The 25,646-nt window shown below is 34.8% G+C and overlaps 2 protein-coding genes and 1 pseudogene across 3 annotated transcripts; 2 read left to right on the plus strand and 1 right to left on the minus strand.

Annotated features, from left to right (window-relative positions):
- Positions 1 to 6,981: 6,981 nt before the first annotated feature.
- LOC113287077 (ABC transporter G family member 11-like) lies at positions 6,982 to 14,584 on the plus strand. Of its 2 annotated transcripts, none has more exons than XM_026535742.1 (8): positions 6,982 to 7,759; positions 12,194 to 12,273; positions 12,388 to 12,852; positions 12,951 to 13,037; positions 13,139 to 13,267; positions 13,356 to 13,547; positions 13,642 to 13,728; positions 13,816 to 14,584. In XM_026535742.1, exons 1-8 carry the CDS (start codon positions 7,213 to 7,215, stop codon positions 14,452 to 14,454), a joined length of 2,226 nt encoding a protein of 741 aa, XP_026391527.1. In that variant the 5' UTR covers positions 6,982 to 7,212; the 3' UTR covers positions 14,455 to 14,584. The 2 variants fall into 2 exon arrangements, with proteins under 2 accessions (XP_026391527.1, XP_026391529.1); XM_026535744.1 differs by lacking the exon at positions 6,982 to 7,759 and adding an exon at positions 11,273 to 11,922.
- On the minus strand, positions 7,937 to 10,553 carry LOC113287079 (probable cysteine desulfurase). Its single transcript, XM_026535745.1, has 5 exons — positions 10,083 to 10,553; positions 9,483 to 9,984; positions 9,186 to 9,387; positions 8,590 to 9,057; positions 7,937 to 8,486 (listed from the first exon to the last, which is right to left on the minus strand). The coding sequence occupies exons 1-5, from the start codon at positions 10,306 to 10,308 to the stop codon at positions 8,037 to 8,039; spliced, it is 1,848 nt and encodes a 615-aa protein (XP_026391530.1). The 5' UTR covers positions 10,309 to 10,553; the 3' UTR covers positions 7,937 to 8,036.
- A 743-nt stretch (positions 14,585 to 15,327) lies between the features above and the next one.
- Positions 15,328 to 25,070, plus strand: LOC113287078 (annotated as a pseudogene).
- The last annotated feature ends 576 nt before the right edge of the window (positions 25,071 to 25,646 follow it).

Here is a 25,646-nt window from a genome sequence, read left to right on the forward strand (position 1 = left end):
TACTCTATCATAAAGGCTCTATATGAATTTGTAACTTATCAATCAAAAGTATCAACCTCATGTATACTGATTTATACACTAATAAATAAATAGGTCTAAGTTCTTCACAATAATTTGATAGCTCTACGTATAAGTCAAGGTACTCAATAAGTTTCTATGTGACTTTTTGGATCTATCAAATATACCAATCTCACCAATTTTTTTAATATTAGATTGTCTACATGTTCATACTTTTTAGACTAATTGTTCTGTAAGCTCTATTAGATTTGCAAAAATAAGATAATTGGTTTACCCTACAATTTTTACTTCAAAAAGTACATACAACCAAACAAACAAATCAAACAACCAAGTAAGTCGTTTAGTTATTGATAGCTTTTAGTGATTTAAGATTTATCTCACAACCCAAACCAGTTCTAAACTAATCTATTTATTTATCTAGCACTGGCTATTCTTAGTGTCGCCCATGTAAGATCTAATAGTGAGCTCTGATACCAACCAACAATATCATCACCTAACTGTCACAACAACATCTAACCTTATTCCTCTACTGGCATAACTCCAACTCTTCTTTCAATCATTTGCATTCAGTACTAACATCTGCAACTCAGCTCACCACCTCCGAGAACTCAACAGCAGAACAACACCACCATTTATATACATATCAACAACTTCTCGGACCTGTAATTTCATCTTCAACTCTGTACAATAAATACCAGTATCTCATTCATGTTTTTCACTTGTATATAGTTCTCCCTAAATCATTCATCTAATTCAGATCAAAATAATAGACACCCATTTCTAAATCGATCAACCTTAACCAATTATGTTCTTCTCAGAAGCTACATCTTCAATTCATCTTAACCATCAGCTTCTTAAAATCTAAATCTCCAATTTAGTACTTCTCATTCTCATCTCAAACTCTACATCACTTTCATATCTCAACTCATCTCAATTTAAGTTACTCAACAAACATTCCCGACAGTCAATCAAAACTTCTTCCTTTGGTACAAACACAGCCACATCAAGAACACACACAAACCCATCATATAATCTCCATATCTTCATTGACCCCGCCAATAAATACATGTTCTTATTTATCTTCAAACCCAGAACCTCAATAGTAGCAGCACCATGAAAGTTGATTCCTCATTCTTCCATAACTTCTGTGTCTCCATCATCAACTCATGCCACATAATTCAATTTCCCTTCTAAGTTCTTCTTATAAACCCTAATTTCTAATTTAGGGAAGAATAACACAAACCCTAACTCTCCAATATCAAAATTAAACCCTATATGATCATTTCTACCTTAATCACTAACAAACCCATGAAATATAATACCAAACTCAATCTCATAAGAAATCAATCAAAACCGAAACACTAAATTTAATCTTCAATTTACATTTTCTGAGAATTCTAAATACGATCAACGAATCAACAACATCATCCTTCAATGCTCTCTTAAAGTTTACCCTACGTTTCTTTTCGATATCACGACCTCTAAAACAATTTTCAGAATCACCAGAGGCGAAGAACAAAAGAAGAAGAATGAAGAAGAAAGTTAGTTTATCTTCTCGGTTCAGCTGGGGATAAGGCCAACCAAATTACTGATGCGTTTTGGATAAGGACAGCCACACGAATTACTATTTTACCCTTTTTGCTAAACTGATGATTCCTTATTCGTCTAGTATCCGATTGACGCGTTCGAGCAGACCATCTCACATAACTTTTTGATATTTATTTAGTGGTACTAGTTTCATATCTAGATCATTATTAGATTAATTTTTATTCATTAAAATTCATCTCTAATCAATCGAGTCATTAGCGGCTTAGTCGTATTTTGACTGGTCTAACAGCGTTGACGAGCTTGAGGGTCCTTGCATCATGCAAGTTCAGAAACAATTTAAACTTTAGCTGTATTTTTGGTACTGCACCGAAAACATGAAAAAGAAAAACAGATGGTCTCGACCTAATACACAATCTCATGGATAGTGGGAAGTACAAGTTCAATTGTAGTCTAGCATATCACTACTTACCGAATCACTGAAGGGAGTCATATCATTGTAAGATGTGGTGAAGACCTTCCTCATTGGCTTGATACTTTCCCAAAACCCTTATGTTCAGTTCACCTTTAATGTTGTGTTTTCTTTTTCTATATTCAGTTTGCAAATGCAATTTACCACCGCCCTTAATCCATATGTAGAAAGAATCGAACTTATATAGGTTTTTGTGTAGCAATCAAGTATCTTCACTCTTTTCAGACTGGGATGTATCCACATGTACGAAGTACTTAGAAATAAAAATATCAGCTACTCCCAATCAAGAACCGTGATCTTGGATTACTACAAACACTTGCAGCAGCGTTTTTTTTTTGTTGATCTTTCGTCTAACATATCAAGTTATGTAATGAATAGGATGCCGTAGAAGGATGGTAAACCATCCACTTCTCTGGATTTTCAATGGTAACAAATGTTTCTTGCATAGGATGTCTTAGATGGGTGTAAACCATCCATTTTGCTGTCTTCAATGGTAACAAATGCTTAGCGCACTTTTGCTATTATTTGGATATTTTTCCTCTTTCGTTTATCCTACTAATTCTTGGAGGTTATCTTCTCGGATATTTTTGTGGGACAACTGATATGTCCAGCTTACCATGAACTGTTGGAACATCTTTATATCTCATCTTTCAAGACTTCTCTGTTTTTGTTTGGCAAAACTGGGTTATGAGATCTTATGACTCTCGAAACCACCACCAGAACACCTTCTCTTCTCCACATCTCTTTTACTCCGGATTTTTTTAGTGGTGATTGCACCACCATCACCACTAAAACTCCTTTCTTCTCCACTTCTATGGGCCTATGTAGCTTTTTTCTCTTGAAGTTGGAGCAACGCATTCTTCTCCACTTCTCTGGGCCTATGTAGCTTTTTTCTCTTGAAGTTGGAGCAACTCAAAAATCATACTCCCTTCGTTCCACTTTAGATGATGTTTTTGGAGTTTTCACGCGGATTAAGAAATGGAGAGAGATATGAAAATTTTTCATCTATACCCTTAAAAAAAGTCTTCAAACATTAATGGCTATTAGGGCACTTAAAAATAAAGTTATAGTTCCAAGACAAAATGTTAGGGTTTTATTGGAAATTTTGTGGAAAAATATGAAAACTTTCAAGTATTGTGGAACAAAAAAATAACCCTAAAACATCATCCAAAATGGAACGGAGGGAGTATCACTTAGCCTAGAAAAAAGAGGAGAATATATGCACTCTCAATATGAGGGTGTATTCTTATGCTTTAATTGTATCTTTCACTATCTCATGCAGGTAGAACTAACTGGCCAGGACGGAATGTCCAAAATTTCTAAGAATTTGAAGTACAGGAATGTCCAAATGCTTACTTGGGATAGATTTACCTTTGTAGGTATTAGTGATCGATGACCATTTCTCCGTTAACAGGACTATATAGTTACCCCTATAATGGACACTGGAACATCAAAAATACTATGTCCAAACCTATCGATCTCCACTACTAAATCTGATGTGTGAGTATATATATTTGTATAGATGTATGATACTGCTAAACCTTACAATTCACATTTCATTGTCTTTAACACTCTTTTGTTGTTGCTGTTGTAGGATCAGGTTCATTTTATATCTTTGTATGTATTAAGAGTGCTCACGTACCAAAAAATAATAAGGTGCTGACACTTTTGTTTGTTTGGAATTGTAAGTCATATTCTTTAATTCTGTTTTGGTGGTCTTTTTGTTGAGTACTTGCTATCTTAGCTCAAATGGAAGAGCACATGGTTTTCAACCATGTAGATGTGCGGTTCGAATCCCACGGATGATTTTCTTATTTGAGTAGGCTAAAACCTTACATAATTTCGATAACAAGATAGAAAGCTAAAGACATCAATCGACATCAAACATGGGGATTCTATCAAATCTGGCACCTTTAGCTCCGTCGACTTAGGCGAAGCCGAGCCACACCAAATAAAAAATGCATCGCGACGGGACGAGGCGAAATCGAGCCACACCAAATAAAAAATGCATCAGAACGAGGAACTGAACCACACCAAATAAAAAAATCTTAAACGACGGGCGAGGCGAAGCCGAGCCACACCAAATCAAAAATCTTAAACGACGGGCGAGGCAAAGCCGAGCCACACCAAATCAAAAATGCATCGCGACAATATGAGGCGAAGCCGAACCACACCAAGTCAAAATTCATCGCGACGGGGCGGGGTGACTCCTCGTGACACCAAATCAGAAATGCATGACGGGGCGAGGCGAAGCTACATCACACGAAACCAAAATTATGGCTAAAAGAGAAAAAAAATGATAGCGGATAGTTTTCAGATCCACCCGGTACATAGCACGGGCACAAAATCTAGTTTAAATAATTATCCGAGGTTAACATGTTTTAAAACTGGAGTCGGGGACATTCGTATTTCTTTAGTTGTTTGCGGAAGCAAAGACTTTCTTTCTACAGTGTGTTTATATGAAAACAAACTATCTGGCTAGGCTAGCCAAACAAAAAGGCTAGTTAACAAAATCCCCTAAAACGATCAAGATTATAGCTAGTGTCAATTTTTGTAATCTGTTATAAGGGCGGCATGGTTTATTAGAGAGGCGGCATTCTAATAGGACAAAAAGGGTCATTACAAGATCATTCAAGGTGTCCCTTATTAAAAATACTGTAAATGATAAATTAATCCTCATAATTGATAACCTAGTTTAATGATGATAATCAAGTTTAGTGTTAATGATTAATTTCACTTATATTAACTCAAAATCAAAACCAAAATCAGATTTTTAGAGTTAAAAAAAAAAGTTTAGAGGAGAAGGTCAATCTCAATCAATTGAAGAAATTAACCAACAAAATGAAGAACCAGGACCTGAAAATGATCGGGTATACTTCTAAATTAGTCCCAGCTAGCTTTTTGTTGCTCAAAGTTATCTAAAATACGTAAAAAATTCATTTTTTTTTTACATTTTCAGAGCTAATTACGGTTGGAATTTTGCTCATAACCAATCGTAAACCGAAGTTACGGTTCGTAAAAGATGAACTACCAACCGTAACTGGTTAAATTTGAAGAAAACTCAATCGTAAAACCAGTTACGGTTGGTAACTAAATGCTCGATACCAACCGTAACTGAGTAACGGTTCGTAAACTAAAATGGTTACCAACCGTAACTGAAGAAAATTCACAGATATAAGAACATACGGTTGGTAATTGAATTATTACTTTTTCAAAATATCCAGTTACGGTTCGTAATTGAGTTAAAATCAACCGTAACTCACATAACCCAGAAATTTCAATTTTCATCTAAAACCCTAATTTTTGATAGAAATTAAACTTGAATCGAACAAAATAAACCAAATCGTAACTGGGTTTTCAAAACATACCTTATATAAGTCATTACACTACACTTGATTAATTTTCGAATTGTCGATTAATCGAAGATGATGAAATTTTGAATTTTAATGGAGGTTACGGTTGATGGGAGGAGGAGAAGAGAAGAAGAAAGAAAACAAATTTTCAATTTAGCTTTGATTTAGGTTAAGAAATGGGGAGGGTAATCTAGTTAATTTACACCTTCTATAGGACATCCCCTAACCAATTAGAGGGACATTACTATCACACTGCCGCCCCTCTAATAAACCATGCCGCCCCTCTACCAGGTTACCAATTTTTAGTCACCCGAGGAGAAAGAAAAACGAGACTGATATCAAACATACAAGATCAAAGTCCTTTTTGGAATAGACCCACTGTCTATACGTGAGTGCATGAGTAGTTGATATTGACAATCTTGGCTCCACTCCACTCTGTAATCTGTATGCCTAAGTCAATTGGAATAGACCCTTTTGAATTTCTGATCTATATGCTTACGTGACTACAGACGTAGTATAGTAGGCGTTGAGTTTGTATTGAAATTGACACTTTATTTCTCTTGAAAATGCTTTCTCACCTGCCAATAATTCAAACAACTAATAAATTATCATGATTTTATAAAAAATCAACACAGCATCATTGTTACCTAGGAAATTAAGATTGTCGATTAGATAAAATTCTAAACAGTGAGGCGATTCTTCTCGAGAGAAACCTCGGTCAATCTACCAATTTGGTTTCTGAATAGATGAAGGTTGCATTTATTCCTCAACCACAATTTAACTATTAGCCTACTAGTCTACTTAGAGGTTGCCTTCGTGCATTCTCATATTTCTGCCGGTAACAATTGAAAACAGTACGTACCCCAGTAATCTAGCATAGGTGGGGCAAAACGTAACAGAATTCAATATATGTGTGGTACAATAACTTAGCCTTGTATAGCTAGTCAATAAATATGGGACTCCTACTAAAATTATTGGCAAACGAGTATTGACAGCAAAAATTATCAGCCCTAGCAACTATTAAAGACGATAGGCCCCCCATACCAGCAATTATGCATGCATCTGCTGCCATCCCTGTCTGTCAATGAAGCGGATTCGAGGATAACCCATGCTGCCAATACCATAACTTACGAAAAGTTTGAATTGTACCAGGACTAGTTAGATTATTAATACCATCTGCTGACAATGCTCTATTAGGATTGATATTCTCGAAAACTTTAGAACACCTATCCTTCCAAATGGTCCAAGCTATTACCATAAGTAACTTATTAGTATCATGTCCGTTGATGTCTGAACCAAAAATCAAACTAGTTCTTGCAGAGAACCAAGACATAGCCCAATTTCTAAAAGTTCCATGCCGAGTTAAAATGTTACCTACATTGATATTAACAGCCAAATGTTTTTACTTACGAAAAGTTAATTTTTTTGTTTATAGAAGTCATTTTCAAATTATTTACCCAAACTAATTCTTGAGATTATTTACCCAAAAGTAAAAAGAAAACAACTTCCAGTATCCGAACACATCTCCATCTTGGGTTCTCCAGAAAAATTCAATTTTAACAAATGGTGAAGGCTAAACAAACATGAAAACATTCTTTTCATACTCGGCGAAGCCCCCTCTCAATACCTATACGAAGTCTTTAAATACTCTAGTAGGTTTCATTTATTCCTCAACCAGAATTCCACTTTTAGAACCTCGATCTCTAGCTAGCTATCACATGTATCCCACCTTAATCCTATTTTTCTCCAAATTTTTCCATTTTAAAATCAAATATTTTCTGCTTCTTATGTTGCATATCTTAGAAATAAGTTTTTAAGATAGAAATGGCATCGCCAAAACATGTCCCAAGATGGACTCCAACAGAAAGTCCAAGTAGATCACCGTCGCCACTTCTTAGCAGTAAAGAAAAAGACAGTAGTTTCGCATATTATGATCAAGAAGAAAATGAATCTATGAAAAACATTTTCCCATTTAGTACTACTATTAGTATTCATCATGATAACAAGGGTACTGGTCATTCTTATCCTGAAGAAGATATGTATGATGCGCCTTCTTTAAGAATTGAATATGATCATCAAACAGAGGGACGAACAAGGGGAGGTTCAGTTGTAATGGAGATGGAACCAATTGAGTTTATGACTGATCAACAGCGGCAAAAACAAGAGGGATCTCCGGAAGCTGCCGTGTTTACATGGGAAGGTGTCTTGTTGACATGGGAAGATCTATGCGTTAGTGTACCTTCTTCCAGTAGTAAGGAAAATGATAAAGCTATTATTGAAGGGCTAAATGGATATGCTCATCCTGGTGAGGTCTTAGCTATTATGGGTCCTTCTGGTTCTGGAAAATCAACTCTTCTTGATGCACTAGCAGGTAACTAGTCAAACTAACTAATTTCCTGCATCAAATTTTAATTTATAGTAGGTAACTATCAAACTATAATAATTAATTTCCTACATGAAATTTAATACATATCGACTTAGTTAGAGTTGCCACTTGATTATGGAATATTACAGCATGATAAAGTCGTTTAGAGTTAAAATTTGCAACTTGTTCTCGAATCTGCGCCCAATTTTCTTAAAGTTAACATCTGAATACAACTAACGGGAGACGTTGGCATCATATGACGCTTCCCATCTTCATATCGCGTCTAGATTACGAAGTATACAAGATTTGGATCTATATCGTTGGGAATATTGCGTTGATGAGAAACTTTTGCGAGAGATTTAGCAATATCTTTTGCACTCTCTAAGTACATTTTAAAACTTTGAATCACTTCAACACCCTTTTCATTGTTAGCTCTGTACTCACCGCCCTTTCCGTTACTGTTTGCCTCGATCACTGAATTTGTTCGGTCAAATAACGTCGTCTTATCAGCCAACTGCACGAATTTTGGATTATCCCACACTACATTTCCGTAGATTGACTTCCTTCTAAATGTCCATTGCCCTGTATTCCAATTGAAGCTATACAACGGGAGGAAGCGTGCACCATATATAGAAACGAATTCTAGAGCTGATAATATGAAATCAAATTCTTCCCTTGACATGTAATAAGGAAAGCTGATTCTTGTCCATCCTGGTTTTATACCATGGTAACCCTGTCCATGCAAGTCATAACAAAATTGTCAAATTATTGACAAAGCCACAAGCTATACAACACATGATAGTGCCAGAGTAACCATTTCAAAAGATTATATATACCTTTTTGATGGTGGCTCGAAAGGCAAGAGATAGATGTTCATCGACGCCGAGCAAACGATGCGCATAGGGTCCAGCACAGGCACACCCACCTCGAGCTTGAATGCCAAAAAGGTCATTGAGAAGCTTTGCGACGAAAGGTCCGTGTAAAGACTTCCCTGACTCTTTTATCGTGTAAAGTCCTCTCTTTCTTTCATCTGCTATTGGAGGCATAGAATCGGTACTGCTAGGGAAAACAAGAAAAGAAAGGATGGCCTGTCTTTTGACCTCGGTATTTCCTAGTATCCATATGTTTGGATTTGGGAGGAGTCTCTTGAGAGCTTTTTCTATGTAGAATTCTTCTAGCTTGTCGATTAGATTGTGCCCTATGAATTCTTTCACCCAAAATACCAACGACACTCGTATCTTTTGAATGATCGGCGGTGTACCAGCGTCTTCTCTTTCTTCAATGTCGTCGTAGTATAATGTATCCTACAGTTACACGAGTCATAGTAATTAGCTAGTTTTTATAATATATCAAATTTCAAGAGCCAAAACAAGATGTCACTATCTGAAGTCTTTTCCAGTCTCCCAACACCAGAAATTAGTAGGTATATTACCTTCGCGTTGAAGTCATTGACATAGCTAACAGTGCCTCCTCCACAAGTTGAAGGAGCAGAAGATCTCAGCTGATACAAGGCCTTAATCATCATAAGGATTCCCGGTGTTCCAGGACCGCCAAGGAACTTATGCGGGCTTGCAAAAATAGCATCGTATCCTTCCATACTGCCTGATCGCATGTCCATCTCCATATAGGGAGCACTGTATATCACAGAGAAATAATTTTGAAAACCAATGATCTCATAAGCAAGCCCCATAATATAGTACTTAGCAATAGAAATAGACTATGAGCTTACCATGCCGCGAAGTCGAAGCATGCAAAAGCACCATACATGTGAAGAAGGCGAGAGATGGCACGTGTATCGACAACTATACCGGTGACATTACTACAAGCTGAAAATGAACCTAACATTGGACGGTTTTCAGACTTATATTTCTCAAGCTGAATTGTCAAACTTTCCATGTCTACTAATCCATCGTTATCTAACCCGATTTCTATGACTTCAGCTGTACTTTGACGCCATGAAAGTACGTTCGAATGATGCTCATATGGCCCTACAAACACTAACCACCTTTCTTCATTCTTTAGGTATTGAATGATTCTATCTCGCAGAGTTGATGGAACCCAAATTCCCATAACTTCCTGAAGTCTTTTGATTGCCGCAGTTGTTCCTGATCCACAGAAAATAAGGGCATCATCCAGACTTCCACCCATGCATTTCTTTACGTAGTCCGTTGCTTCATGCACCATTTTAGATGTCTTTCTCCCTACGTAACTGTCACTCGTATGTGTGTTTCCTGTTAATCATTTCCATATTGTTATAATCTTTATACGAGTAAGAAATGAAAAAAACTAAAACAAAAACAGTGAAAGGATTAATTATGTAGTAGTTTACCATAAAAAGGGAGAACATTTTGTATGATGTAATTTTCAATGTAATGAAGAGATCTTCCTGAAGCAGTATGATCAGCATAAACTAGTCTCCGTTTCCCAAAAGGAGTTTCAAATTCAAAGTCATCACCTCCAATCACTTGTGACTTTAACCAGCTCAACTTCTCTTCCTCCCCTGTGAACTTATTTTCATCTTCTACCTCCTTCTCTTCATGAATCATATTCGTCATCAGTACTACTAGATTGTTCAATTACTAAGCTGAGTTTTTTGGCGTGAACCAAGAATATTCACAGAAAATACAAAAAAAACTAAATTGCTAGAAATAAATGAGAAGAGCAAGTGAAAATGAGAAGGAATATGCTAAGGATAAGAGAAGTAGTAGATCAGTGAAATTTAATAGGGCAAGAGCCCATCTCTATATACTGACTTTTAATCTTCAATGGCTTTCGTCGTTAACTTGCAAATGATCTGTTTCTTCTTGGAACCTTGGTAAAGTCTTCGTTTGATGAAAGAAATTAAACGTTTTTTATGTCTTCCAATTGGAGATAAAATATTCCATCTCTAATTATTGACTTTGATCTTGTACTACATACAGCACATTATATTCCGTCCACCTGAATTAATTAATAAAAAACGTATATTAGCGCAGCCCTCAACAACAATATTAAACTCCCATGAACAGGTACGGACAAGTTTAGTTGACCAACCTGTCCAAAGTCCAAAATGGGGTTGGAATGTCCACTTCGACTTGAAAACAAAGGGAAAACTTTTAGTTTTATAAAGTGGGAACGCTTCTCTGAGGTTCACATCCAAATGATTAATAACAAGTATAATCCCTGATGTGTTTCGATGTAACGTTAGCTTGCATATGTAATTCTTTTATTTCTTCCACCGAAGATAAAATATCATTCATATAAGCCATCTCTATATATTGACCTTAGATATATTCCTTTCATATATCATGGTTAATCATGCTACGCCACTACGCCCGACCATTTCTTGTTGTTCTTTATTTTTTTCGATAAAGTCGTCCACTATACCCGGATGTAATAAAAAAGGTACATTAACGCGGCGGCCACAATAATGTGGACCAAACCCCATGTTCAACAAAATATTTGCAACTAGTATCTAGTATCTCAACAAGTGCAGCTTTAGCATTTAAACCTCATGGTACTTTACAACTTGTAGGCAGCATTACCCTACTCGGCAATAAAGTATATATTAAGCGCCTCTCATCTGTAGTTATCGCATTGAATTAGCAGTACATCTTCAATCCTCTCCTCCTCTTCTCATTTTCATTTCAAATCGAAAACATCTTCTTGGTTTGATATCTTAACGAAGTTTTAGGATATGACTCCATCGTCACCATCTAATATCCCAAGATGGACTCCCACTGTAAGCCCTAGTAGATCACCACCACCACCACCACTTCTTAGTCAGGAGATAAATAGCTTTGCTTATCATGATCAATTTGAAGATGACAGTTTGGAAAGTACTTTTCCTTTTATGGGTACTACTAGTACTCATCATCAGCATCAACGAGATCTTTATGTTGATGAACCTGCTAAAAACAATGAGGTTATTGTTAATGCTTTAAGAGTTAATGGCCATCAATCAGAAGAAAACAAGAGTTCATTTGTATTAGAGATAAAACCAGTATTTGAAGGTAGTAGTGTTGTGTTGACATGGGAAGATTTATGCGTTCGTGTACCTTCGTCGAGTAGTAAGGACAATGATAAAGCTATCATTGAAGGGTTAAATGGGTATGCTCAACCTGGTGAGGTCTTAGCTATTATGGGTCCTTCTGGTTGTGGAAAGTCAACCCTTCTTGATGCATTAGCAGGTAATTAGGCAGATTTACATGTTAAGTTCATACATGGAAGTTATATTATATCGGCATATATAGAGGTGCTCATTGATTATAAATTAATAGAAATGATAGAGTCGAGGATGGCGCCGTTCTCAATTATACTTAGTGTTCACGTTTGCTTAGTCCATGAATCCCTTTAGAGTTTAGATACATGATTGCTGCATTCCATTAAGACACATAATTACTTTTCTCATTTTAAAGATGATAAAATCTCAATCAAAAGAGACTGTTTGATTAAATGCAGGGAGACTATCCTCAAAAACAAGGCAATCGGGTATGATACACGTAAATGGTCGGAAACAAAGGCTTTCTTTTGGGACGTCGGTAAGAACATCACAAGTCTAATTAATTCATTTCTATTTCTAAGCTGAAATTCTTATACATGTGCTAAAATTCACAGGATTAATCACTTTAACAAGCACATTCCAAATTTTGTAGGCTTATGTAACTCAAGATGATACATTGACGACTACATTGACAGTTAAAGAAGCCGTTTACTACTCTGCTTTGCTTCAATTACCTGACTCTATGACAGCATCCGAAAAGAAGGAGAGAGCAGAGAAAACAATAAAAGAGATGGGGTTGCATGAAGCTAGGAACACAAGAATAGGAGGGTGGAACATTAAGGGTTTAAGTGGTGGACAAAAGCGAAGAGTAAGCATTTGTATAGAGATTTTAACACGTCCGAAACTTCTGTTTCTGGATGAACCTACAAGCGGTCTTGATAGTGCAGCATCTTACCATGTAATGAATAGAATTGTGAAGCTTTCGAGACAATATCAGATGACTGTTATTGCATCCATTCATCAACCGAGTAGTGAAGTCTTCGATCTCTTTCACAATCTTTGTCTACTCTCTTCTGGTAGAACAATTTACTTTGGCCCAGCTTCTGCAACGAATGAGGTAACCAAATCAGGACCTTTTTTTTTATCTACATATTTCATCATATTATCCCAAATTTAGTTTCGATTTATACTTTTGTTGTATTTTTGGCCTCACAGTTTTTTGCATTGAATGGATTCCCTTGCCCAAGCATGAGAAACCCATCAGATCATTACCTGAGAACTATCAACAAAGACTTCGATCAAGTAAGAATTTCTTAAGTTACTCTTACATATGAATTTCTAAGTCAATAGCATCATCTGTATCCAACAAAAACTAAAAATTCTGTATCAATATTCCTTTCCAGGACGTTGAACAAGATTCTGATGGCAATGCAACAACAACGGAGGAAGCAATTAATATGCTTGTTGAGTCATATAGGTCATCACCAATCTTCCAACAAGTCAAACAACGAGTATCGAGTCTGTGCAAAAGGGTAATTACATAGTAACTATAGAACCCTTATTGTAGAAGATATACATGATCCGTTTGCTTATTAATTATCTGTTTGTTTCATCATGTAGGAAGGAAGTATCTTAGAAAAAGGAAGCCAAGCTAGCTTCTTCACACAATCCGTTGTTCTTACAAGAAGGTCCTTCGTGAACATGTATCGTGATTTAGGATACTACTGGTTACGATTAGGAGTCTACATTGCTCTATGTCTTTGTGTTGGTACAATATTTTTCAACGTCGGTAGCAGTTTTGGTTCAATTCAGGTAAAAAACCGAAATAACCTCTTAACTTCTTATTATCTTTAAACTGATTCTTTGAAATGAGCACTCACATCAACTGGGGTGGGAATTTTTGCAGGCCAGAGGTGCAATGCTTATGTTTGTAGCTGCATTCTTAACTTTCATGGCAATTGGGGGATTCCCTTCTTTCGTGGAGGACATGAAGGTATAATTATGTACATTCTGAAAGATTATCTTTGCTTTGTCGTTTTGATACTAGTTTTCACATTTATTTTCGTCTTTACAAATTCAGATCTTTGGCCGAGAAAGATTAAACGGACATTACGGTGTTGCAGCATTCGTTGTGGGAAATACAATTTCTTCGATTCCATACTTGCTTATGATATCACTGATACCAGGAGCCTTAGCTTATTACCTAGTTGGTCTCCACAAAGGATATGAACATTTTCTTTTCTTTGTTCTACTACTTTTCGTGTGTATGATGTTAGTCGAGAGCTTAATGATGATCGTTGCAAGTATAGTACCCGATTTTCTTATGGGTATCATCACCGGCGCTGGAATTCAAGGTGTGATGATGTTAAATGGTGGGTTCTTCAGACTACCAAATGATCTTCCAAACCCATTTTGGAAATACCCCATGTACTACATTGCCTTTCACAGGTACGCAAATGAAGGGTTCTACAAGAATGAATTCCAAGGACTTCGGTTCCCTAATAATCAAATAGGAGGATCACCGACTATTAGCGGCGAAGAAATATTGAAAAATATTTGGCAAATGCCAATGGGCTACTCAAAATGGGTTGATCTTGCTGTTCTATTCGGAATGGTGGTTCTATACAGGCTAATGTTTTTCAGCATTATCAAGTTGTCCGAAAAGATGAAATCCATTGTAAGAGAACGCAGTGTTCCAAACTCAAGTAAAAGTTTGTAATGTGTATATGACACTATTTGTGTGTTTTCGTTTTTGTATTAATTGTAGCCATGAAATTTATACAGATATTTTGTTGTATTGTAAATTTTTTGTTTTGGAATAAAAATCTATACATGGAATTTTGTTGGAACTCTGTCACATATATGAACGCAAATTTTAGCTTCCTGGCCGAACAGACAGGCTAGTTTTGATTAGAAAGACCATTCACCAACCTGTTATATATAAGTGGCAAGATGAGGTAAAAATCCTACATCCAACATCATTTCCACTATGCCTCCCCCCTCCTTCAATATAATAGGGCAATAAACCATCTCTGTTGCCTCCTCGGCGTCTTGGTATCAATTTTAAACCTCTTTCTCAAAAAATCAGAATTATTCCTTAATAATACAATGTACGCTCTACCTGCTAAATTTTAAACCTCTTTCTCAAAGGCTGTTTAAACGTTTATAAATTAGTCGACAAAACCCCATATATGTTCACCGGACGTTCATGCCACAAGAAAGTATAGTAATCGCAACTTGTGTCTAGTGGCCCAGCAAGTGGAGGCAGGTAGCTTTAGCAACGTAAACCACTCTTTTTGTCAATATGCAATGCATTATTATTATGATGCAACATGATAGCGGTATGAACCGTCACCTCCTAATAATTGTATCTCTGGCCTCAATTTCAACGAGATTTAATTAATATAATTTCAGTTTCCCTTAAAAAGCAAGAAGAAAAGAAAGGTACTTTAGCTTTAAACGGGCCTCGTGATCGGCATAAGTCCAAAAATATACTAATTTTGATTAAGAGTAGCAGTTGAACGATCGCATTACTTACGTACTCGGCAAGAATTCTTTATATATTAAGCATGGCCCTCTTCCATCGCAAGATTAGCAGTATATCTTCAATCCTCTCCATCTCTGGACATTTTCACTTGAAACCAAAAACCTCTTCTTGGTTTGATATCCTAAGGAAGTTTTGCGGATATGACTTCATCATCACCATCTAGTAACCTAAGATGGACTCCCACTGCAAGCCCAATTAGTTCACCAGTACCACCACCACTTCTTAGCAAGGAAAAAAGTAGCTTCGCTTGTCATGATCAAATAGAAGATGAACCATTTATGAGTCCTGCTCACCATCATGAGCTGAAGCAACAGATAGATCAGTATGTTGATGAACCCGCTAAAAACGATACTGTTGTTAATTCTTTAAGAGTTAGTGGCCATCAGTCGAGCAAGAAAAAAAAATCAGAAGAAAAAAAGAGTTCATTTGTAATAGAGATGGAACAGAAATCTAAAGGTAGTGTTGTGTTGACATGGGAAGATTTATGCGTTCGTGTGCCTTCGTCGAGTAGTAAGGGCAACGGTAAAGCTATTCTTGAAGGGTAAACGGGTATGCTCAACCTGGTGAGGTTTTAGCAATTATGGGTCCTTCTGGTTCTGGAAAGTCAACTCTTATTGATGCATTAGCAGGTACAATCGAAACTCTATAAATTAGTGTGTTTGGGACCAACAAAATTTATTAATGGAGCAAAATTATTAATTTACCGAGTTGAAATTTAATTTTTATAAATCCAGTTGGGATTAGAAAATTACAATATTATGTTAATGGAGTTTTTTAATTATAATTAGGAAACTTTTTACATGTCTAGGTTTTTACATGAAAGTTATATTATATCGCCACATATAGGTGTTCAATGATTATTAATCCAAATTAGGGAGTTTGGGTTCACCAGAAATCCATCACTTAGATGGTTGAAAGAATCCGAAAGAGTAGATGAATTTGTTGATCGGATTCAATCTGGTACCATGAGAAATCTTGAATTTTACTATTAATATCACTTAATATCACTTAAAGATGAGTTTCGGTTACGAGACTATCCAAATATAAAGAGAAGAGATCAGTTCACGAGAGTTACCCGATAACAAACTATATTTTATATACCATCTCATTGAAAAATTCTTTAATTTATCAAATATTAGAGCAAACATTAAATAATTATTTAATTTTAGTTTATTTTTTAATTTAGAAATTGTACAAATCTACAACAAAAATTGGTTATGGAAAATTAAATTTAAATTTAGTTTATTAGTAAATATAATATTATATAATATTAAAAAATTTAATAATATATTTGTTTTTGTCATTTACTATAACAACGATAGTTAAACATGATATTTTACCAAGCACAAGTTCACCCTGTTTCTAATCGGTTTTTAATCTTAGTTTATATTTTGACAAATGCTCAATTTTTTTTTTTTTGTACAACATAGCATAGCAATCCGCTGCACAAACGACTTTTATGTAAGTCATGGCGATACCAAACTAAGCCTAATATACCCACTATTTTTTCTACTAACAAATTAGTTACAAAAATTATTCTTACCTTTATGTTCGGGTTATTAAGTTACCATTATTTCTGGTTAAATATGGTTGTTTTCCTATTGTTTTCAAACACGGTTAAAATAAAATCATCATTTATAAATTTCCATAAATCTTCAGATAAATACGGTTTATACTAACACCTAAAAGGATACATCATAAAAGGAAAAAGTATGCTTTATGATTTCCATTAATTTTGTTTTCATTAATACGGACAATTGCTACACCAACCTCGTTGATTTGCACTATCAAATATGATGGAGACATTTCAACCTTCTTTGAAGATGTTCTTCACTGAATGCTTTTAGCAAACATGAAATGATGAGGGTACCAAGTACACCACAATATTTTTGATATCAACCTATGAAATACATACCTTGTGTAATCTAATACAGACAAATAATGTCATGAAGATTACTTATACAAGATATACACTCGGCATATAGAGTAAGTTCGAATCTGAACCAAACTATGAGATCAAACCAAGTGTTCGATTAACGTACAAGGGTGTTTACTTTAATTATAAATACAAATCAGTATCACGCGGAAGTAAACTATGGGACCTAGTACTCTCAAAATTAAGTTGTTATACAAAGACTACTACAACTTCGTATAGTTGAGACCAAGTAAACTAACTCCAAGTTACTCATTTCCTTCAGTATCCATGTGCCAACAACCAATCTGGTCTATGCACGGGAATCCTAAGATAGATTCCACAATCTTAAGTCGCTTAACCTGTCTTGAAGACTTCAGAAACTCAACTCCTTTCGATCGTAATTCAAAACAATATATGACTAATCTGTTTCAGTAACCTCTCTGTCAATCCCCAAGATCAACAAGTAATCATAGATGTAGTCGGATGCAAAAGTTTTTCAGTTTAATCAATAAAGAATCCTTTGTCCGGTTAGATCAACTAAGATTAAGACTACCGATATAATCATTCTTAGTTCGCAAACTATCCAAGTCGCTCTCAAAAATTAACACAAAGATAGATTACTGATATATACAAGTTGTAAAAGTCTATATAAGATAAACAAGCTTGTCGGATCCCTTTCAATCAAGCGTGCACGAAGTTATCACTAAGATCAGAATACCAAAAACAAATCTTCTAGTCATCAATCTTCGGTCTTCAAAAGTACTTGCACACACAACTTGATTCCACTAGCGATCAATCACACGCCGAACGGAGTCTGTTAAAATTGGATGATCAAAGATATTATCTTCATAACTTGAATCAAAAGATCAGATCTGAAATCTTTGATCCTTGAAATAATTCGACTAACCTTATATCAGAATAAAATGATCACAAAATAAACAAACTAGATCTATCAAGGTTCAACTTTGCCTTTAGTCAATCAAATCAATAATCGAAATATAAAATAACAATATGATTCTTGGTTCCCACCAACGGTACTACTAGTGCTTCTTTGATCCCACATAAGTCTTTAGACGAAGCACACATAAGAGATTTCACCTAATTAGGATACTCTCCTCTCGAACGAGTATTACAAGAATACTCAAGTATGCTTCCCACACAAACGGTTAGTTCAGTGCGTCCAAGGGATAAACTTGTAATAATTGCGAAATTTACTATTTATAATGACCAAGGTAGTTATGACAACAAGGAATTACCAAATCCAAAAATACTAAAGATATGCAACAAATGTTTATTTTCGTTTTTGTTAATATTCCAACTGTAATTCAACTTATATATATACCAACATCTCTCTTGGATGGCAAAAAATATTAGCTAGCATACAACGTATACTTTACTAATATTGCTGCAAGAGATATGTTTATCCACCGAGATATGAATAACACATAAATTACTAATACTTAGTTTCAGTATCTCACATTGAATATCAAGGAAAATACTTGAACATTAAGTAATGAGAGTTTAGCAAATATCCAAATACTATGTCGACAACTTATGAGCCTTCCGTATTAACCAAACATATTTTCGTATCTATGCAAACCCTAAAATAATAAACAAGCCGAAAATGTTCATATTGGTTAACCTAATAGATCCTACTAGGGATCCATGAGATCGCTCCTATTAGTGATCCTTGGTAAGGGATTGGTACTATTAAAGATCCTTATAAAGTTCTTTGTTTAAAGGATCGAACCTAGAAATAAATCCTTAAGTATACTTCCCTGAACTCGTGTAATTAAGCATAGTCTTCGAGGTATGAAATCAACGCGAAATTTCAACATACTAACTAACAACAATTTATCAATTAGTTTGATGAAGAATTAACGAATTCCAAATAGCTAAACTATACTCCGTAATCCAATATATCAAAGTTGTGTAAAATAATTAGTAGATATGCTTCCTTGACACTTTGATCATAATGAAATGATCAAGTCACCAATACTAGAGATTCATAAATATACTCCATATATTATGTTTTCAATGTAAACAAATTGAAAGAAACAAAGATCGAAATAAAACAAGTCAAGTCTGCGTTACTAACCTCGAACAAAAGGATGATATGTCCATTGATGTCGATACATCTTCAGGTTCTTCAGAGTAACATGAGCAAGTCTAAAAATTTCTAATGTTCCTAGCCTAATCTAATGAATTTGACTTTAATAATCTAATCAAGCAGCTTTGAGTTTCGGAGTTAAAATATGACAACTAAACCTGACATATCAACGCTTGGTGGGTTCACCCGAGCAACGCTCTAACTGAAATGACGAGGGTACCAAGTACACCATAATATTTTTGACATCAACTTATGAGCCTAATATATTGCGTGATCTAATATAGATAGATATTGTCAAGGAGATAACAAACCACAATGTATACACTTGGTGTACAGTATAAGTCTGAAACCTAACCTTAAACTATAGGGATCAACCCAATTGTTGGATTAACATACAATGTATTTACTTTTAACTATAAGTAAAACAATAATTTTAATTGAGGAAAGTAAAAGGAAAGACGCAACAATATTTTTTTAACGAGGAAACCTCAAATGCAGAAAAACCTCGGGAACAAATCCAATTTTAACTACTCTCAAAATTAAGACGCTACACAAATATCACTACCACTTCGTATAGTTGAGACCAAGTAAACTACCCCTAGTTACCTAGTTTCCTCAGTATCCCTGCGCCTACAACCAATCTGGCCCATATGAAACCTAAGATAGAGTCTACAATCTTAAGTTGCTTCAGCCGTTGTAACGACTTCTAGCACTCAACTCCTTTGGATCATCTTCCAAACAGTAAATGACTAATATGTTTGGCAACCACTCTTCTCATCTCAAGAAGTTAATCAGAGGTATTCTAGTGGAGATTGACAAAGGCTTTTCTGTTTAAATCAATAAAATCCTTTGTCGGGTTAGATCTTCCAAGATTAAGAATAACAAGTTAACTAAATTAGTCAACAGAACTATTAGATTCGGATAGTACCACTAAATGATAGCTTGATGATCTAAATACGACTAGCAATAACAAGTCTATCAAAGATAAACCAGACCTAGTCGGATCCAAGACGATCAAGTTTTTGCACGAAGCAAATCACAAATATACAAAACTAATTAGATAAAATATTCTTGTTTTCAAATCTTCAAAGTCTTCTTCTGTAACCGCAATATAACAAACTTGATTCCAACTTATGATAGATCGTACACAGACGGAGTCTGTTAACAATGGATGATCACAAGTCATCATTAGATCTAAAATTAAATATGAACTTCTTCTAATCTCTTGATATAGTTTGAGTGACCTTATGTTATAAGAGGAGGCTCTCAAGAATAATCAAACTAGGTGCAATCAAGAGATAACAACCGTTAGTCAATCAAATCAATAATCAAAAACTAAAATAACAATGCAATTTTAGTTTTCCACTAATGGTACTATCTAGATGGTTCTTGATCCCAAAGAAGTCTTTAAACTAGCAGACGTAAGAGATTTCGCCTAATTAGGTTACTCTCCCCTCCAAGATAGTATTACGAATAATATTATTAGTCGGCTACAACAGTGACTACGAAACGAAGTTTCTTCCTCAAGGTAAGTTTCTAAGAATAAAAACTTGACTACTTATAGACCAAGGTAGTTTGGACACCAAGGAATTTTCATAATCTAAAATATTATCAAGATATGCAATAAAGCATCTAATAAATTCGGTTTTGTCTAATTCCAACCAATATCCAACTGTATAACCGAAATCCCTCTTGGAAAATTCAATATCAGCCAGCACTTAACTAATATATCTTTCCATAGATATATTTTGCTTACTGGTAAAACAAAACATATGCATTCGAAAATCTCAAAAAGATTCTCAAACATTTCGGTTTGGGATCTCACCATGGTTTCTCGAGATATGTTTTTCTTGCTGGTAAAACAAAACATATACATTCGAAAATCTCCAAAAGATTCGCCAACATTTTGGTTTGGGATCTCACTTTGAGTATCAAGGGATATCTTTGAACAATAAATAACTAAGTTCAACACATGTTCAAATTACTCATTAATCATTATGGCGATATCTTGAATTTTTTTATTTTTCAAACCCAATTTCAAAAATCATGCAAATCCTAAAGTGTACATGAATAAACAAATCGGTTTTTCATATTGGGAACGGTTCTACCATGACTCCCAATATAGGTAGGGATTGGTTCTACTTTTACTACCAATATATGTAAGGATCGATTCTACCTTGACTCCTAACATAAGTTAGGATCGGTTCTACCTTGATTCCCTATATAGGTTAGGATCGGTTAACCTTAGATAATGAAAACCGGACCATCAATCTTATTGATTTCTTATAACTACAGAACAAGTTCGTAAGTCTACATCCTTAAAATCATGTAGTTAAACATAGTTTTCTGGGCATGAAACCAATCCTACGTTCACTACAGAATTTAGTAACGAGTTACAAAGATTATGTTGATGTCGCAATTACGAAGTTCAAAAGATAAGCATTACCCTTCGTAATATAACATACTAATATAAAACATTCACAACTATTGATATATTCTTCCTTGACACTTTAATAATACTAAAATTTCAAGTCTCTAATACTAGAGTTTCATATACATAATTTTGATCATGCTAGAGTTTCAATCAGAAACGACTTGAAAGCAACGATATAGAAATAGAAACAAGTCAAATCATGTATTACTAACTTCAAGTGGAAGGATGATATTTTCGTTGATGTAGATACATCTTCGGATTCTTTAGGTATTCAGAGTAATACTTGTAGGTCTCAACATTTCTAGACTCCATAGTCTAACCTAACGAATTTGACTCTAGTAATCTAATCAAACGACTTATGAGTTTTGATACTAAAATATGACAACCAACCTTGACATCCCAATGCTTGCGGAATCAACCGAGCAGTGCTCTAACACTAATAAAATAAACAACTATCATATTTGTAATAATTGGTGGAACAATTAAAAACAATAAACCTATCAATGTTTATTTGATTTTTCGATTGTTTAGATTGTTGTTCATATGATATAATTGATTCTTTTCACATACTTCTTTTGTATTATGTTTTCAGGATTTTTCTTGAAAGAAATTGGTGATGGTTGCGATTATCACAAATTGCAACTAACTGCTGCAAGTGAAATTTTCATTATCATACACATAAAAATTGAATATTTCCTATGAAAACTTCAATTTCACCTTGATTTTTTTTTTTGCCTATGTAAGTTTTGAAAGAGAACTTCTTTTTTCACTTGAACTTCAAGTGAAATTTTTTTATCACCTTTGTTTAAAATGAAAATTTTATTTTCAGCTAATAACTTATGTTATGAAGAGAGAATAAAAATTATTTTAGGGGACTTTAATTGAAACACGTCATTATTACTATTCTAATTATTCGGAGCATGTAAAAAAAACTATTCTCGTTTTAAAAATGACACAACGTGAATCAAAAGAGACAACTTGATTAAATGCAGGGAGATTATCCTCAAACACAAGGCAGTCGGGTCTGATAAAAGTAAATGGTCGAAAGCAAAGGCTTTCTTTTGGAACGTCGGTAAGAACCATCAGTCTTGATTCAGATCGCATTCTTATCTCTTGGATGAATTTTTATATACACGTACGTAGAGTTCCAAATGATGAAATGATTCACTTTAACAATCACATTTTTTAATTTTATAGGCTTATGTAACTCAAGATAATACGCTAACGACGACATTGACGGTTAAAGAAGCCGTGCACTACTCTGCTTTGCTTCAACTACCTGACTCTATGACAACATCGGAAAAGAAGGAGAGAGCAGAGACAACAATAAAAGATATGGGATTGCATGAAGCTAGGAACACACGAATAGGAGGGTGGAACATTGTAGGGCTAAGTGGTGGACAAAAGCGAAGAGTAAGCATCTGTATAGAGATTTTAACACGTCCAAAACTTCTATTTTTGGATGAACCTACAAGCGGTCTCGATAGTGCAGCATCTTACCATGTAATGAATAGAATTGTTAAGCTTTCAAGACAATATAGCTTGACTGTTATTGCATCTGTCCATCAACCGAGTAGTGAAGTCTTCGATCTCTTTGATAATCTTTGCTTACTCTCTTCTGGTAGAACAATTTACTTTGGTCCTACTTCTGCCGCGAATGAGGTAACCAAATCAAGACTCATTTTATATATCCCCAAATTTCATTCTTATTATCCCACATGTAATCTGATTTGTACTTATGTTTCATTTTGGTCGGCCTAGTTTTTTGCGTTGAATGGATTCCCTTGCCCAACTATGAGAAACCCATCAGATCATTACCTGAGAACTATCAACAAAGACTTCGATCAAGTAAGAATTTTTTAAATTTATATTTCCATGCATCCCAATAAAATCCTCCGCATCCAATAAAAAACTAAAATTTATGTAACTATATTCTTTTTCAGGACATCGAACAAGGTTTTGGTGGTAAAGCAACAACAACTGAAGAAGCAATTAATACGCTTTTCGAGTCATATAAGTCATCACCAATTTTCCAACAGGTTAAAAAACAAGTATCGAGCTTATGTAAAAGGGTAATAACATAGTAACTAAATAAATCATATTTTTGTATGATATATAAGATCCTTTTACTTACGAAACATCTATCTTACAGGAAGGAAGTATCTTAGAAAAAGGAAGTCAAGCTAGCTTCTTAACACAATCATTCGTTCTTACAAGAAGGTCTTTCGTGAACATGTACCGCGACTTAGGCTACTACTGGTTGAGATTAGGAGTTTACATTGCGTTGTGTATATGTGTTGGAACAATTTTTTTCAAAATTGGTAGCAGTTTTCGTTCAATTCAGGTAAATAGCCAAAAAAAAAACTTCTTAATTATCCGTTATCTTTAAACTGATTCTTCAAAAATGAACCTCACATAAATTGGCTTGGGTTCTAAACTTCGCAGGCTAGAGGTTCAGTTCTTATGTTTGTAGTTTCATTCTTAACTTTCATGGCAATTGGGGGATTCCCTTCTTTCGTAGAGGACATGAAGGTATGATTATATGTGTGTGTATGTACGTTCCAGAAGATTACTTCTAAAACATATTTTCTTTATAGTTATGATACTAATTTTCACTTTTATTTTCGTCAATTCAGATCTTTGGACGAGAAAGATTAAATGGGCATTACGGTGTTGCGGCATTTGTTGTGGGAAATACACTATCTTCAATTCCATACTTGCTTATGATCTCAGTAATACCAGGAGCCTAAGCTTATTACCTAGTTGGTCTCCACAAAGGATATGAACATTTTCTCTTCTTTGTCTTACTACTTTTTGTATGTATGGTGTTAGTCGAGAGCTTAATGATGGTTGTTGCAAGTATAGTACCCGATTTTCTTATGGGTATAATTACCGGAGCAGGAATTCAAGGTGTGATGATGTTAAATGCTGGGTTCTTTAGAGTACCAAACGATCTTCCAAACCCATTTTGGAGATACCCAATGTACTACATTGCATTTCATAGGTATGCTGTCGAAGGTTTCTACAAGAATGAGTTCCAAGGACTTCAATTCCCCAACAATCAAATAGGAGGATCATTGACTATCAGTGGCGAAGAGGTTTTGAAAAATATTTGGCAAATGCCAACAGGCTACTCAAAATGGCTTGATCTTGTTGTTCTATTTGGTATGGTTGTTTTATATAGACTAATATTTTTTAGCATTATCAAGTTGTCTGAAAAGATGAAATCCCCAAATTGTCTGAAAAGTTGAAATCCAATGTAAGAAAAGACAGTGTTCCAAGTGTACTACTTTGTAATGTATATAGCACTATTTGAGTGTTTCCGTTTTTATAGTCAATGTAGCCATGAAATGCTAATTAAACATACATGGAGCTATTAGTAGAAAATCTGTTTACTATTATTAGTATACCTGAATAGTTTCAAATTGTATCTCCACATTTCTGGTTTTTATAATTAGTAAATCTTTTGAAAAATGTTAGAATTAAAAAATAATAGTAGTACGCACAACTTTTCTCTTGGCGAAGTAAAAACATAATATTAATTTATAAGCTAAAAGGCAAATGATACATCTTTTAAAGAGAAAGTTCCAATCTATTCATGCACCATCTTTACTCACAAGAAATTTATAAAATTTCTAAAGATAAAAAATAGTTAGCGATTGAAATATTGCAGACTTACAATCTTTAGTAGAGCATCCCAACTGATTATGCCGAACTGAATAGGTTATTATTTGACTTAATAATATTCACACTATTCTAAATTCCAGAAATAACAAAACATACATTTTACTCTGACATTACTCGCAATATATTGACCAGAGCTGATTCAACCTTCCATGTTTGACTGCATAAATAGAGTTCATTTCCGAGATCCAAATTTTTATTAGAAGCTAACAATCTTAATC

Source organism: Papaver somniferum, chromosome 6, assembly GCF_003573695.1.
Source record: "Papaver somniferum cultivar HN1 chromosome 6, ASM357369v1, whole genome shotgun sequence".
NCBI classification, from domain to species: domain Eukaryota; kingdom Viridiplantae; phylum Streptophyta; class Magnoliopsida; order Ranunculales; family Papaveraceae; genus Papaver; species Papaver somniferum.

Bases quoted from the DNA above. Each gene is read 5' to 3' on its own strand.
- LOC113287077 (XM_026535742.1), top strand. From the start codon at position 7,213: ATGGCATCGCCAAAACATGTCCCAAGATGGACTCCAACAGAAAGTCCA. The intron at 12,853-12,950 runs GTAACCAAATCA...TTGGCCTCACAG, and splicing joins CAGCTTCTGCAACGAATGAG to TTTTTTGCATTGAATGGATT. The intron at 13,729-13,815 runs GTATAATTATGT...TTACAAATTCAG, and splicing joins CTTTCGTGGAGGACATGAAG to ATCTTTGGCCGAGAAAGATT.
- LOC113287079 (XM_026535745.1), bottom strand. From the start codon at position 10,308: ATGACGAATATGATTCATGAAGAGAAGGAGGTAGAAGATGAAAATAAG. The intron at 9,985-10,082 runs GTAAACTACTAC...AATGATTAACAG, and splicing joins AAATGTTCTCCCTTTTTATG to GAAACACACATACGAGTGAC. The intron at 9,058-9,185 runs GTAATATACCTA...GTGTAACTGTAG, and splicing joins TCAATGACTTCAACGCGAAG to GATACATTATACTACGACGA.